The sequence below is a fragment of the Benincasa hispida genome, chromosome 12 (assembly GCF_009727055.1).
Source record: "Benincasa hispida cultivar B227 chromosome 12, ASM972705v1, whole genome shotgun sequence".
Lineage (NCBI taxonomy): Eukaryota > Viridiplantae > Streptophyta > Magnoliopsida > Cucurbitales > Cucurbitaceae > Benincasa > Benincasa hispida.
The window spans coordinates 76,484,751-76,500,083 of NC_052360.1; the positions used below are offsets into that span (position 1 = coordinate 76,484,751).

General features: G+C 32.5%; 3 protein-coding genes across 3 annotated transcripts; 1 reads left to right on the forward strand and 2 right to left on the reverse strand.

Moving 5' to 3' along the window:
* Positions 1 to 1,253: 1,253 nt before the first annotated feature.
* On the reverse strand, positions 1,254 to 4,344 carry LOC120068480 (U-box domain-containing protein 33-like). The gene is made up of 4 exons (XM_039020264.1): positions 2,696 to 4,344; positions 2,112 to 2,230; positions 1,750 to 1,868; positions 1,254 to 1,662 (listed from the first exon to the last, which is right to left on the reverse strand). Exons 1-4 carry the CDS (start codon positions 2,958 to 2,960, stop codon positions 1,443 to 1,445), a joined length of 723 nt encoding a protein of 240 aa, XP_038876192.1. The 5' UTR covers positions 2,961 to 4,344; the 3' UTR covers positions 1,254 to 1,442.
* A 910-nt stretch (positions 4,345 to 5,254) lies between these two features.
* On the forward strand, positions 5,255 to 8,834 carry LOC120068478 (ferric reduction oxidase 8, mitochondrial). Its single transcript, XM_039020262.1, has 8 exons — positions 5,255 to 5,928; positions 6,021 to 6,117; positions 6,212 to 6,403; positions 6,598 to 6,835; positions 6,934 to 7,261; positions 7,356 to 7,614; positions 7,700 to 8,388; positions 8,485 to 8,834. Exons 1-8 carry the CDS (start codon positions 5,757 to 5,759, stop codon positions 8,667 to 8,669), a joined length of 2,160 nt encoding a protein of 719 aa, XP_038876190.1. The 5' UTR covers positions 5,255 to 5,756; the 3' UTR covers positions 8,670 to 8,834.
* Positions 8,835 to 12,144: 3,310 nt separating this feature from the next.
* On the reverse strand, positions 12,145 to 14,638 carry LOC120068479 (transcription factor TCP20-like). The gene is made up of 2 exons (XM_039020263.1): positions 13,218 to 14,638; positions 12,145 to 12,519 (listed from the first exon to the last, which is right to left on the reverse strand). Exon 1 carries the CDS (start codon positions 14,219 to 14,221, stop codon positions 13,385 to 13,387), a length of 837 nt encoding a protein of 278 aa, XP_038876191.1. The 5' UTR covers positions 14,222 to 14,638; the 3' UTR covers positions 12,145 to 12,519; positions 13,218 to 13,384.
* Positions 14,639 to 15,333: the final 695 nt, after the last annotated feature.

Here is a 15,333-nt window from a genome sequence, read left to right on the forward strand (position 1 = left end):
CAACGGCGTTATATACAGAGTCTAGTCATCTCGTGGTCTAAGTCTTATACAAACTCTTTGTATAGGACACCCCTGCTCACACGTCTCTACATGAATGGTCAGGATCAACCATCTATAGTAGTTTACAATACTTGCAAACCCCTACAAAGCGGGCCGTACCCGTAGTGTCACCAAGATTAGGTATCCCACCTTAATCCTTATACTACAGACCTATTTAGGTTATCACTTAAGGCATGATCCACTTGTATATCACATATACATGCTTAAGTTCACATAAGATAACCAATGAACTTTGTTTATTGGATATGAGTAAATGCCAAAATTAAATAACACTTATTTTATTCATTGAACAATGTGTATCTTTACAAAACAATGTGACTCTGGGAGAATTAGGACATCAATCCCAACAAAAACCACGTGACGTCATCGAAATTTGTCTTCAACTTCAATTTGGGACACATATCACCTCCTAGTTGGTCCAAAATTTGATGATTTGAAATTTCATCATTAATTTAGTGAATGACATGACAGTTTGTGATTGATCCAAAATTTCTTGTTCAACAATTACATTTAAATTAATAAATAATAGAATTATTAGACTGAAGTTTTTAATTAATACAATATAGGGTTGTTTAAAAGAATCCTGAAAATAGATATGACCAATTGAAACCAGCCAAACCAACCTCAGCTGGTCGATTTAAGAGGAGAGTAAATCGGAGTAACAAATACTAAAAAATCCATCCGACACTATTACTTAAAAGAACACACTCTTCACTTCCTCATTAATCCTCTCTTTTTTCTTATTTTCTTCTCTCTTTCAATTTTTTCCTTCATTTCTTCTTACTTTTTCATTTTTTCTGTTTAGTTCTTCAAAAGCACAAAACGAAATCGAACAAAACCGTTGGTTCTTTTCAAGACTAAAGCCTTGAAAAAGGAGATTAAAAAACGAACGAAACCAAGCAACAGTCAACTATCACATACAAATTTGTAAACTCGATTTTTCAGATGAAGAGTCAATTTTTTCAAAATCAATACTGACATACTGATGTAGAGCCCTAAAACATTCAAAAGTATAAATGGATTGTAATTATTAAAAATAAAAATAAAAATAAAAATAAAATAAAATAAAACATTCCTGTCTTCGAAAATATATTTAATTCGGATAGCATTTGTGAACAATTGAGCAATCCAATGATCCAACTTTCGGTATTAAAGAACAAAAATAATAACAAAAAAGTAAAATGGTCCGACAATTTCTATGCATAATAATTCGTTTTCATTTCAAATGCTGTTGCCGCTAACTTACAAACTAGCTGATATGGTATTTTTCTGTATCCTTTCATCACAATGTCAACCGGTTTATTCAAACAAGCCAAAAATTAAGTAAAAATGGTGATCCTCTTCTTGTTGTGTTGTTCATTGCACTAACAAAGCACAACCCATCAATCGCAACCCGACCTTCTCGACAAGCAAACCCACTCGAACAAGTTCTTTCCGGAGCGCCGCCGCCGCCCGCAATCGGAATCTTGCGAAGAAGAAAGCAACCCCATTTCCTGTTGACGCTCATCCACTTTTTTGCCTTCATAAACAATGGTAACCTCACAAAATTCTGGTGCATTCTTTTTCACAAACTCTCCTTTTGTCATTCTTTTCCCTAATAGCCTAAGAATTTGCACAAATCATATAGGAATTTGAGAGGGGGGGAGGGGGGAGAAACCCAAACTGAATTAAAAAAGAAAAGTTCCAAACCTTGTGGAAAGTGGCTTTTTAGTCCCTATGACCAAATTTGTAATATTGAGCACTGGAATTAGTTGAAGGATTGCTTTGGCTGTTGTGTTGCTCTCTAGAAGCAATGTGTCCACTGTCACCTGAATCATCGAGACATAGGGCATGTTTCATAGGACATGTTTGAAAGTGATTTTGAAATAGTCAAAATTATTTTTATGCACTTAAATCTATAAAATTAAATATTAAATTAATTTTGAGTGATGCAAACATGTTTCGGAAGGATTATAAACTTGATAAAATTAATTTTAACCATTTTAAAATCACTCCAAAACATATACTTATTATGAGATTGTTGGGAGGGGGAGGGAGTGATTTATGAACACCTTGGCATCAGTGCATAAGCGGATGTATTTCTGCAACAAATTTCTCCTTCTGTTGTTTTCTTCATTGATATACACTCTTAATTGTTCTTGGCTCAGTTGGCTCCTTGCTAATCTTCCAACTGAAACCAAAATGGGGATGTAGGTAAAAATGTTGATTCATCATGAATATAGATGAATTTCAACATAATGAATATGCTAATGGTCTTTTGATCATGTCTTTTTCTTGAATATTTGAAGAGAATTTCCGTTGAATAAACATAAACATGTTTTGTTCCATCACAACAAGGAGAGGTTCGCTGTAGATTCAACACATTTTGTAGTTAGTTCTCTTCCTATCATCTAAAGAAGAATTTATATATGTTTACAATCTATGCTTGAGTTTGACTCTTTTGGAAGGAACAAAAGAGGCAAAAGAGGCAAAAGGAACAAAATATAGACATTTCCCTATGGCCCATGTGCATCAAATATCCTTCACAGACAGATTATGCAAGAAAAACAACCTAGAAAAGTTGTTGACTGATCTATGAATCGTTGATCACGATCTGAAAGATGGAAAAAAGAGAGAAAGTAGAAATCTTGATTACCTGGTGTAGGGATGTAGGTGAGAGGAGGAAAAACATGGACAAGAAAGACACAACAACCAGGTGTGACAGCATGATTAAGGGCCCATTTAAGCACATCTATATCATCTTTACCAACGGCGACATAGACGTCGGTTGCGCCACTGTCTCTGCTACTAATAATACTCTTACTTTCCTCTCCGATCTCGACGATCTCTGGGGACATGATCCTTGCACTGCAACATTGCAGTTGCAACTCTGTTGGTCTCCCTTGAAACTCCTCTTCCATTCTTAGCTCTCTCTCTCTCTTTTGCTCTCGATAACAATGAGAATTGATATTAGAATGAAAATGACAAGAATGTGTTTTAGTGGGTTGGAAGTATACAAAGGAAAAGACATTCTTGCTCTCATAACCACAAAGGAAAAAGAAAGAAAGTTAGGATAGATTCTCTTGTATCATGGGCCTGCAACCACATTGTTATGTCAACATTTATTTTTTCCCTTTGGTTAAGTCAAACAGAAGAGGTGAAAAAACCAAAGAAATTCTTTTGCTCCTCTCAAAGTGAAAAGTGTGACCCTTATTTCCATAGCTTTAACCACATGGATAAAAAACTCTTTAGTTGAAAAGATTCTTTTCTAATCCTTTGTAAATTATAAAATCAACTTGATATCTAGCTTTTAGAGAGCAAAGTGACAGAGACAATTTTTAGAACTTACTGATCTCTTTTATTTATTTCTTTCTAAACTTAACAACTTTTAAGAGTAACAAAGAAAAAAATGAAAAACATTAAACAAATACACTCATGTCTCCAATACCAAAGAAGAGAGAGAGAGAGAAGGAACAAGAATTGAAAAGTGGGTCCTTGTCAAAATAGCCTAAAACAATTAATTTTTAACATTTCCATCCTTATCATGGGGACCAATATAGAATTTCCAACTTCTCTTCACTTTTCTTCAAAAACATCAAGATAAGCCTCATCTAAAAACACATAAAATATGACTTCGATAGGTGTTGATCATTCTAATTAAACTGTGGATTAGATACATCAGTAGGCTGCTGATTAATCTGAAAACAATCAGTAGGTTGTAATCTAAAAATAGATGTGAATGTTGCAGAATGAATCTCTTTCAATGATATAAAATAAATAAATAAAGTGAAAAAGTGGCTTGCTTTGATAAATGGTCCTACGAACCATGATGTTTGGTAATGGACAATTGAATAATTTCTAGGCCATAGTTAATGCTTGCTGACCTTATATTGTACACCAACTGCATGCTTCCATCATCAACTTGCCTTTGCTGGTTGACCACCACCATGGCTTCTGTAATCTGTTTCTGCTTTCTTCGTAATCTTAATGTCTTGAATTTTTTATTTATCGCTCCAAATAATCAAGTATGGAATCTCGCTAAATTAAATTCATAATTATGTTATTTACATTACTTACGATTTTAATCCTAGGGATTGGAGGAATGTACCATATAATTTCTCTAATTCTAGAGGCACCTTATAAACTGAGATCTAATATTTTTCTTTTTAATAATAAAACTGCTCTCTCTTTCTGTTCATGGACGTAGCCAATACACTATTAATAAACCACATAAATTTCTATTTTGATTCTCTATTATTCACGTTTCCTATTTAATTTTGATTGTCGATATCTTAACACTTAGAATAAACTATATCCACATATATGTTTGTACATTTATCCAGCCTCCAAAGACTCCATCTTTTTCTTCTTGGCTCGAAGAGGGGATAGCATTCTGGTTGTTAAACTCTTCTTTTAATAGTTATGGTCGTGGACTTTTGCACAAAAGGTAGTGTATTACTTATCATTTAACTAGTTTTCATGGAGAAATCCAATCCAATTGTCTCCTTGATATCATGTTGGTTGGAGAAAAATAGGGACTTCTCTTTTGGTCATCATCTTGTTAGCTAGTTTAGTTTCTTTGTAAAAAGCTCGTTATGAAGAGACATCTATGTTTGTTGTTCCTTTCCTTTTTCTCTCTTCTTCTCCTTTGTGGCTTTCTGCAAGTTGCAGAGTAGAACCTTGAGTGCAAGATTGGTGCTTTGTGGAATCTATGAAGTCTATCATAGACCACAATAAGTGCTGTTTTACAAACAAGATCATGCCTTGGAAATTTGGCTAGAAGATGCTACCAAAATGGTAAAGATAACGATCAATCCAATCGATGAATAGACTGCGAAAAGGAAGGAAAAAGGAAAGAAAGAAAGATAATGTCATTTTCCCACCATGAAAGGACACGATTCTCTATTTGTCAATTATCAAATGGCAATCATAACATGACAGCATGAGAGCTATGGCTTCAAGGCTCGTTACAGCTCATTTAGATGGAAAATGAAGCTTGTAAATTTTCCATTCTACTGCATAGATGATGTAGCAAAATAATGACGAGTTGTTAAAGTGAGCCTCGGTCAATAAAGTTATTGATAGTATTTCATTCTTTGAGAGAGGAGGTTCAGATTTCTGTCATCTCACTTATACTAAAAATAATAATAATAATAGCGACAAGTTAGAAGAAATTATAATAGTTATTACATTTTTAGGAGTGTTTAGCTCACCAATCATAAGTTGGTATTACATAACTCAACTTTAATAATGAACACTAACAAAATTTACATATTTATCGAGGAACTCTATTTTTCTTTCTTTCTCTATTTTGCACATTTATCGAAAATTTTGATCTTACAACTCTATACTCTAAATTCAGACGACTTCATAACTAACTCACAATTACGAACACCCTTATTAGTATGTTACAGTTCCACCATAAATATATATTGATACTTTGCATTTCGGCTGTGTGAATTGAATTCAATCTGGCTGAACAAATCTTAGACTTTTGAAGCCATTATGTAAGATTTCCAAAAGATTTGTTTTATTTCCATCACTTTCAATGTCCCACCACGTAGCTCTGACACTTGTGAAAAGTGGAGGAGGACCTAATTAAACACTTCCATTGAATTTAGTGGAGTCAATCAATTCCGAAACATTCTTAATGATTTCCCTCTAAAATGTATAAATTCAAAGCATAAACTCAAACCCCAAATATCCAAACAGAAAATATGTACAGAAATCAAGAGGCAAGTGCCATTCTTCTTATTGCTATCAAAGTGTTGATGATTCTATTATGTGCTGGCTGGATTTCTCTTTGGCTCTTAAAACCCACAGATCTCTGGACAAGAAAATGGCATCTTGCTGAAAATAGTGCCCGAGCCTCTGCATTTGGATATTATGGTATATAATTTGCATGTGCTTCAGATTCATTTTTCTTGCAGATCCAACTCCTGCTACTTATATATAATTGATATGAATTTCATGTTTTCCAGGTCTCAACTTCGTAGTCTATACTTTTCCTGTTATTGGTTTGGTTATCATTGGACTAGTTTACTTGAATATCAAACCCTCCAATCCACAAACTTGCAGGAAAGTTCATCTTGGTTGAAGTAAATTTGAACAATTCAAAATTTCTATCAGACCTTTTGATCTTCTTCTTGAAACTTTTTTTTTCTTGCTACAGGCAAACAAAGTTCTCAACTTTTTGCAATGTTCTCTCAAACCCACTGGTTGTGAACAATTATTTGGGTATTTTATCTGGAATTGAGCTTCTGGGTGTTGCTTTGTTTCTCCTCTTCTTGGCTTGGACATTCTATGCTCGAATTTCTAAGGATTTCAGAAAGTTGGTACCTGATGAATCATTCAACTTAAAGATGTGAGTGTTTTTTAAGGAAAAAAACTAATAAATGCTCCTTTATTTTATGATTCTGGGGTTGAACTATTGTCCATTTTGATTGGAAAACTGTACGGGAGTTTAGAGAGGTGTGCTAGCGTAAATCTCTATGTTGATCTTTTACGTTTTCTATTTTCTTTATTTGTTGATTTCAAAACAATTTTGGTGATTTTCAGATGGGAACTCAAGTATTTAAGAATAGCCACCAGGTTTGGCTTGCTAGCCGAGGCCTGTTTGGGTCTACTTCTTCTGCCTATCTTGAGAGGGTTGGCTCCATTTCGGCTAATTGGCATTCAATTTGAAGCTTCAGTGAAGTATCATGTTTGGCTTGGTACTGCAATGGTGTTATTTAGCACCTTCCATGGCGTAAGCACCTTGTTCATTTGGGGGATCAGCAACAAAATTCAAGATCAGGTAACTTTTCTTCTTTGCTTTGTTGTTTCTAATTCTATTACTCTGTAGACATTGTCAATGTCAATAATTCCATTTGAGTACTGTTTTCTTGGAACAAGGTGTGGAAATGGCAGAACACTGGCCGGATTTATATCGCCGGGGAGATTACTTTGATTACAGGATTAGTGATTTGGATCACTTCCTTGCCTCAGATAAGGAGGAGAAAGTTTGAGATCTTTTACTATACACACCATTTGTACATTGTCTTTTTTGTATTCTTCTTGTTTCATGCTGGAGATAGACATTTTTACATGGTATTTCCTGGATTGTTTCTCTTTGGCATTGATAAGATCCTCCGAATCATTCAGTCGAGAATCAAAACTTGTGTTGTTTCTGCTCGAATCCTCCCCTGCAAAGCTGTGGAGCTAACTCTGCCAAAAGATCAAAGTACTTCTTCACCCATTCCCTTTTTTCCCTTTCCAGATTTGTGGACACAAAAGATAATAGTTGCTCGAATGGCCAACTTTGTTTGCAATTGTAGGGTTGAAGTATAAACCAACTAGTGTTGTTTATGTGAAGATACCAAGGATTTCCAGATTTCAGTGGCATGCTTTCAGCTTGATTTCCAGCTCGAGTGTTGATAACGAAACAATGTCGATTGTTGTTAAATGTGATAAGTCATGGACGAGGTCTTTGTATGACATGATAAGCACCGAACGAGAGGGAGAGTCAGATCAGTTGAAGTGCATCTCCATTGCAGTTGAGGGCCCTTATGGACCTACCTCCATGGACTTCCTAAGGTTTACTTACACAAAACACGTTTCGGTTCAAATGTGCTCGATTAATGTTTTTGATACTTGTTTACACGTAAATAACTTCGTGCAGATATGATCACTTGCTTCTGATTGCTGGAGGAATTGGAATAACCCCTTTTTTGAGCATTTTACAAGAGATCAATTCTATGCAAAACAGTAGTAGATTCAGATGCCCTGCAAGAATACAACTTATACATGTCATGAAAAAGTCCAACGACATTTCGCTACTCAACTCGATCTTACCTTTACTACTGAACTGTTCGAACGAAAAAATGCATTTGCAACTCAAAGTATTTGTGACACAAGAAGCTCAATCTGGTGCAACTGTAGCAGAACTGATAAACAAGTTCTCTCGAGCGCAAACTATACAGTCAAGCACTGAACGTTCAAGTTATGCAGCACAAGGGCTTGAAAGCTTGGACTGGATGGCTGCAATTACTGGATTGACAACAATCGTGTTCTTGGTCGCCCTAATCATGTTCAACCATATTGTCATTCCAACCGAGAAAGCCTCTAAAAAGATGAAAGATCGGACTCCATCGTGGATCTCAGATCTACTTCTGATGTCTTCCTTTGCTTTAGCTATCTTATTTGGGGCAGTCGTTGGGATTGTTTTACGATGGCAAAGACTGAAGAAAGAAAATCTAGCACTCATCCAAACCCAAACGAAAACCCAAAATGCAATTACAAGTCCAGTAGTAAGAGGAAGTAGACAGGAAGAACATGAAATATATTTTGGAAAAAGGCCCAACTTCAAAGGTATGGATGATATCTCTTATACAAACTTAATCTAAACACATTGGAAGTTTTATATTCAAAACAATATATAATTGTAATTTGTTGGGGATTGAACAGAGATATTCTCCAACATCAAACATGAAGACGGGGAAACAGAAATCGGCGTGATCAGCTGTGGACCGGAGGCGATGAACGTGTCTGTAGCATCAACATGTAAGCAAATTTCACAAGGTTTAAGGAAAGCTAGCTCAAAGAAAAAGAAACAAAAATTTATTTTCCATTGCCTCAACTTCACACTTTGATGTTGCTACTAACAATAAGAGTAGCCAAGGTAGAAGACAGAGTTAGAATTTGTCAACTTAATAATTTAGGATAAAACAAAAAGACATTAATTATACTCTTTGGCATCAATGTCAAAACCTTTTCTTTTACAGAAATAGTGAAATTTCAGACCAATTTTTACTTCATCTCTATAATGCAACCCTTCTTTACACAGATTCACAAACTTTCTATTAAATTTGAGGAAAATCACCTGATAATCTTTCATGAATAGAACGACTTCATTTTAGGCCTCAACCGTTCCACCTCAACAACAATAATAACATTAAATTAATATTTTTTCAATTTAACCTCCAAATTATTTTTAGTTGACGTTAATTGATTAACGGCCAAGTTCATTTTGAAACTTTAAGTCTTAATAAACCCTAAATACTAAATCCAAACCTTAAGATCAAAAGTGTATTAAAAAAAAAAAAAAACACTAATATCACTTTTTTTAACTAGTTTTTATCGCGTGCTATGCATGTGATTTTTTTTTTCTTTTTAAAAGTTTAATTTAATAATATCAATTTATAATGATGTATATTCTTAAGTTTAAGATTTTTATGCATCTCATTGTTTATATTCAAATAGGTGTATGGGACTCAAAGATTTTGTTTATACTACAAAAAAAAAAAAAAAAAAAAAAAAAAAAAAAAAAAAAAGTTAAAAGTAAATATCAATTTATACTCCTAAACTCATCAATTTAAACCAGTTCATGTACACTCATGAAAGTTAAGATTGGTGGTAGCATTTTAAAATCTAGAGATTGAAATCAAAATTAGACCTATAATTTCGAGAGAAAAATGTTTTTTTTTTCTATTTTAAATAATGATACGAGGAAATTAAAGGAGGGAGGAGAATCAAAAGAAGTTGCCATCATCCCTTCCCACTGCAAATTCACGAACTTAAAATCAAAGTTTAAAAGAAAAACTGTATAAAGTTTGACAAAAATTCAAGAATGGAAACAATATTAATTTTTTTTAAAAAAAAAAACTCGGTAATAGAGGAAATGGTGCATTTACATTTGTTTATAAATATATATAAACCATATATATTGGTAACCATTGTATTTTCTAAATTTTAACAATTTTTTTTAGTTGTATCGTCTTGAAAATTACGCTTATTTTTTCAATTATGATATTTACCTTTCTTAAATAAACATTTAAATTCTTAACCAACCTATAAAAACAAATAAGTTTTAAAAATCACCATATGGTTTGATTATTAATTTTTTATTTTCAAGAATTAAAGGTAATAAACATATACAAAGAAGTAGAACAAGTATTTGAGTCATTTTTGGGTAGGTGCTCCAGTAATGAGTTCCCAAGTGCCTCCTAGCATAGAAGGGCAGTCTACCACAAGTGTTAGCGTTGTGCATTGATTATTGGACGCTTAACAAGGTAATCTAACCATCAAGTGTTGGGTAAAAAAAGAGCGGTTTGGTCAGAAATATCAACCACATTCGATCTAAGAAGCAAGATAAATCTCTTTATCGTTCAGTATTAAATTAGGGAATGAAGGTTAAATCACATGTGATGTAGGGATTATTTCATGAATTCTTTTGGTTATAAATGTTTGGGAAAATCTTTTGTTATTTGTGTTTCATCGACATGCATATATAGAGAGAGAGAGGAGCTAGCGAAAGATAGATGTGCTAGTTAGAATGATAATCTCCAGGATCTACGAGCAAATGTCCAAGGTGTACTACAAAAGATGGCCTTTACATTCTCATGTATGGAGCCTATTTGCTTCAAGGTCATCAACATATCAAACCACAACTGGGTAGGAATAACCCTCCATTCTACTTGTCCTCAAAGTGGATCTAGTTGACTTCATTCTTTACGTTCTTTACATTTTGTAGTCCACCTAACCAACTCATCTTTCTCCAAACAAGGAACCTGCTTGCTCAAAATATATCCTTTCAGTCGTCTAACAAAGACGTCCACATGATTACGAGTCTGCTGTCGTCGAGCCTCTTTAATGATATTAGCATAAGTTTTTTTTCCTACTAGCCATGATTTGGTTGAACCTTTAACTTGATATACTACTTTAACTTATTGATTTTTTTTTCCTTTTGTTGTCTACGTTATGGAAATATTTTCAAAATCAAAACCAAAATTTTGAAAACAAAATATAAAAAAAAAAAATTTAATTTTTTTTTTCTTTTTTTGAATTTTGGCTAAGAATTCAAATGTCTACTTAGGAAAGATGAAACCATTATTAAAAATTTGTGAGAAAACAAACACAATTTTCAAAAATCAATGTCTCGTTTGGTAATAATTTTGTTTTTGGTTTTTTGTTTTTTGAATCCTACCAATTTTCAAAATATAATTTTTCATCTTTCTTAAAGAAACACCTGAATTGAATTCCTTGTCAAAATCTTAGAACAATATTTATTTTTTAAAAATTATATTTTTTTAGGTTTTGTTTAGTAACCATTTAATTTTTTGTTATTAAAAACTAAATCTATTTCCTCTCAATTTCTTCTAATGGTTTTCATGTTTTTTAAGTAAAATTGTTAAATTCTTATCAAATTCCAAAAGAAAAAAAAATATTTAGGTTCCGTTTGGTAACCATTTTGTTATTTTATTTTTTATTTTTGAAAACTAAACAATTTTCTTCTCACTTCTTATAATGATTTGCATATTTCTTAAATACAATACTTGAATTCTTAACCAAATTCCAAAAATAAAACAAGTCGTTAGAAACTACTTTTTTTAATTTTCAATTTTTGACTTGATTTTTTAAAACAAGTCAACCAATTCTTAACCAAATTTTTGACTTGATTTTCAATTTCAATTTGGATGTGGAAAGAGTCCCTTTAGGCTTAATTTTCAAAAATAAAAAACAAAAAACCAAATGATTATCAAATGGGTCACTACTTTTTTGCCTTTTTTTTTACTTTTTGTCATCGTTTTAAAAAACCGAGATAATTTTTTTAAACAAAAAAAAAACAGTTTTATTTTTTGAAATTTGGTTAAGAATTCAACTCTTTTACTAAATAAAAATACAAACCATTGTAAGAAATTAAGAGGAAATAAACTAATTTTCAAAAATCAAAGCCAAATGGTTACTAAATGGGATGTCACAAGCTTGACTTTAGGCCCAAGAAAAGCTTTAGTTTTCAAAACGTAGCTTGATTTTTAAAAACATTAGTAGAAAATAGATAACAAAATTTTATAGATTTAATTTTTAAAAATAAAATCAAAAAGTCCAAATGGGACTTTAATTTTTCAAAACTTGACTCAACTTTTGAAAATACCAAGAAAAAGGTAGATACCAATGGATAACAAAACAAATAAACCAAGGGTAAATAGTATTCATAAACTTAATTTTTGAAAAAAATAAAAAATAAATGGTTATGCAATTTTTTTTATAAAAAAAAACATGTCTTTAGAATTTAGAATTTACTAAAAATTCAAATATTATTAAAAAATAAAAATGAAGTAAAGAAACTGTGAAAAAAAAAGGGGTACTAATATCTGATCATTCAAATTATTGGACAATTATGGAGGTTGATGGAATTGGTATTTGCTCTCCATATTGACCACAATTTTCCAATGGATAGATTGTTGTTTCTTCTTACCTTACCATGCATTTAATGCAATAATGATGGAAGAAATTTCCACATCAACTTCATAAAAATTAATATTACAATCATTTTTTTCTTTTCTAGAAATTATTTATATAAATAAAGGAAAATTAGAAAATAAAAAAAAAAAAAAAAAAAAAAAAAAAAAAAGAAAGAAATCATACACACACCTCAAAATTGAAGAAAGGAAAGTCAATCAATCTTGCAATAAAAACCACTTTCTCCTCAAAACTTCCCACCTGCATGTTACAAATCACACCCTTAAATCAAAAACCAATTTAAAAAGATAGATTTTGTTTTGAAAAATCTATTTTCAAAGTTTTTTAGAGAAAAAAAAATGTGGTTAGATAACTTATAACTTTATTATTATTATTATTATTATTATTATTATTATTATTATTATTTAGTCAATTTCAAAAAAATTTAACTTTCAAACATTAAATTTAAGATTTATAAGTCTAAAGTATAGGTTTAAGAAGGGTATTTTTATTTCTTTAAAAAAGGGGTATTTTTTTTACCTATTCTTAATTCTCATTTTGACAATTTGTTTGAGAACTATAGGAAAATGTTTTTGAGAACGATTTCTATATTTTTATTTAATCTGAAATTAGAATTGGTAGATTTATCTTTTCAGAATAAAGAATGACTTTAATTATTCTCAGATATATATACAAAATAAATTAATGAAAAAATAGTTTTCTTAAGAGTACTTATCTGCATATATTTTCACTATTTTTTTTTTTTTTTTTTAAAAAAAAAAAAAAAAAAAAAAAAAAAAAAAAAAAAAAAAAAAAACTTCTGGAAGAACAACTTCAATTATTTTGCAAAAAATTGGCCATATTTTATTTTATTTGGTATATTATTTTTATGTCAAAAAAAAAAAAAAGGAAAGGAAAAACAGAGTCCAAAAATTGAGGATGAGAGGAAAAGAATTAACCTGAATTTGAAGAATGAAAACACACACTGAAATTTATGAAGCAATCTTGAATCTTTGTCTTCTTCATTTTGCCCTCTCTTTCAATTTAGTGCTAATTTTAGACCTAGAAATCCGAAACTGTTTCGATCGGAAAACCCAAATCCTCAATTCTTTCTTCATCATCATCATCATCTCGATTCTTGAGAATCGTCTTTCTCAGGAGCTTGTTCCTGCTGCAATGGCGGTGCAGATGAGTCCCGATTTTGCCCTATTTGGTGATAAATTTGTGAATAAGAAGGCGGATTCAACATCCCTCTCAGATTATTCCCATCCTGCGAAAGCCCTAACTCCAACCCTGGTATTTGTTGATGTTGATTCCCAATTATCGTCGGAAAATTCACCGATCCCAAATTCATCCCCTGAAATTCAAATCCATGGAACCCAAATTTAGGCATAATCGAACCCGGATTCTCACTGACGAATCCAGTCCCAATTCCACCTAAAGACGGCCAAAATCCAGTTGTCGCCATGTGAGATCTGTTCAAATTAGTTCCCATCATCGCCCAATTCGGCCTGGGAACAGCATCGATTTTAGGGGTTAAGGTAGCAGAGACGGAAACAGAGGAATCATGGTCGGAGAGAGAAACACCAGCGGCGTGGAGGGCAGAGGCAGGGATGGTACCGGAGCCAGTGGCGGCGATTATAGAAGGCTCAGCTTGTTGAAGAAGCCACTGGATGGTTTCGCCATCAGTCTTATGGCCTAATTCACGAGTCAATTGAAAGACACGAGCAGCACAGAGAGCAGGCATACGGATCCTACGACCACGGCCATCAACTTTTTTATGACGGTCTTTATTGGAGGTACGTTTAGGAGCCAATTGTTTGTTGTTGTTGTTGTTTTGATCTTTGTTAGAAATAATGATACTGAAGTCTTTGATATCTGAGGATGGTGTAATTGGAGTTGATGAAGCTGCTGCAACTGATGGTTTGTTGTTGTTGTTGTTGTTGTTGTTATGGTCTGCCATGTCTGGGTGTGGGGATGGGGTGGGGGAGGACCCAAGAAAGAAGGTGGGTTCCTCTGTGTGGACTTAATTGGGGTTTATGAGAGGATGAGATTTTGAGAGAACAAACAGATAAAAGAAGAAGATGGGTCCTCCTTCTCCATGATTGAGTTCTTGGAAGAGGCTTTAATTTGATGGCTTGGCTTTGGCTTTGGCTTTGGCTTTGGCTGAGGCTGATGCTGATGCTGCCTCAACCCTTCAAATGAGTCAATTTTGGATTTTGTTTGCCCTTCTTGTTTACTTTATTTTGCATTACAGCTTCTTCATTGGCTTGGCTCTATTCCATTTCCCATTTGTCAAAAAGTGGAAAATCAAAGAGGGGGAAATGAATCTATGTTTTACTACTGCCCAGCATTTCGGACATTTCGGTCTTTTTTTTTTCTCCAATGAACAATACTTTTTTTTCTACACTCACACTACAAAATTGCTTTTGTATTTGGTAGACTGTATTTTTATTGGTTTATTTATATTGCATTTAATTCTTGAGCAGAGTCAGTAAACCCTATTGGATTTTTCACATTTTTCAATTTTATATTTTTTTGTATGTGAATGCTAAAATTGGCTACCTATAAAATTTACATGGGTGGTTTATTTGGAGTTGGTAGGAATCTTAAAGGGGGAGTTAAGTCATCTTATAAAGAAAGAAATCGAACTATTTGTTATTAAAAACTACAAAATTCGTCAAACCGTGCTTAGTTCAATTGATATAAAAATAATCACGGCACATCTATATTTAGGTGACCAACTACTTAAGATTTAATATAAATATTAGGGTCAAACGAAAAATTATGCTTTATTATAAATAACATTCTTGAACTATGTAGTTGAATTCAATTATACTGCAAACTCTTAAAAGTTCCATTTTATTAACCTGGATTTTGTCATGGAAAAGTTTGTGACCACTTATGTGAAACAATCTAAAAACATTAAAAGAAAAATTGGGAAAAAAATAATCACGACCCATCTTTAAACATACTTGCTATCATTTTCCTTATTTTTACTTGACGCTTCCAACTTTTTGTTCTTTCCTTTATAATTTTTTTCATCAATTCTTGTTGAAACCTCACGTTGAAAAA

Coding starts and splice junctions, on each gene's coding strand:
- LOC120068479 (XM_039020263.1), bottom strand. CDS start 14,221: ATGGCAGACCATAACAACAACAACAACAACAACAACAAACCATCAGTT.
- LOC120068480 (XM_039020264.1), bottom strand. CDS start 2,960: ATGGAAGAGGAGTTTCAAGGGAGACCAACAGAGTTGCAACTGCAATGT. Junction 2,231..2,695: donor CACCTACATCCCTACACCAG/GTAATCAAGATT, acceptor TTTTGGTTTCAG/TTGGAAGATTAGCAAGGAGC. Junction 1,869..2,111: donor GCTTATGCACTGATGCCAAG/GTGTTCATAAAT, acceptor TCGATGATTCAG/GTGACAGTGGACACATTGCT.
- LOC120068478 (XM_039020262.1), top strand. CDS start 5,757: ATGTACAGAAATCAAGAGGCAAGTGCCATTCTTCTTATTGCTATCAAA. Junction 5,929..6,020: donor CTCTGCATTTGGATATTATG/GTATATAATTTG, acceptor CATGTTTTCCAG/GTCTCAACTTCGTAGTCTAT. Junction 6,404..6,597: donor GAATCATTCAACTTAAAGAT/GTGAGTGTTTTT, acceptor GGTGATTTTCAG/ATGGGAACTCAAGTATTTAA.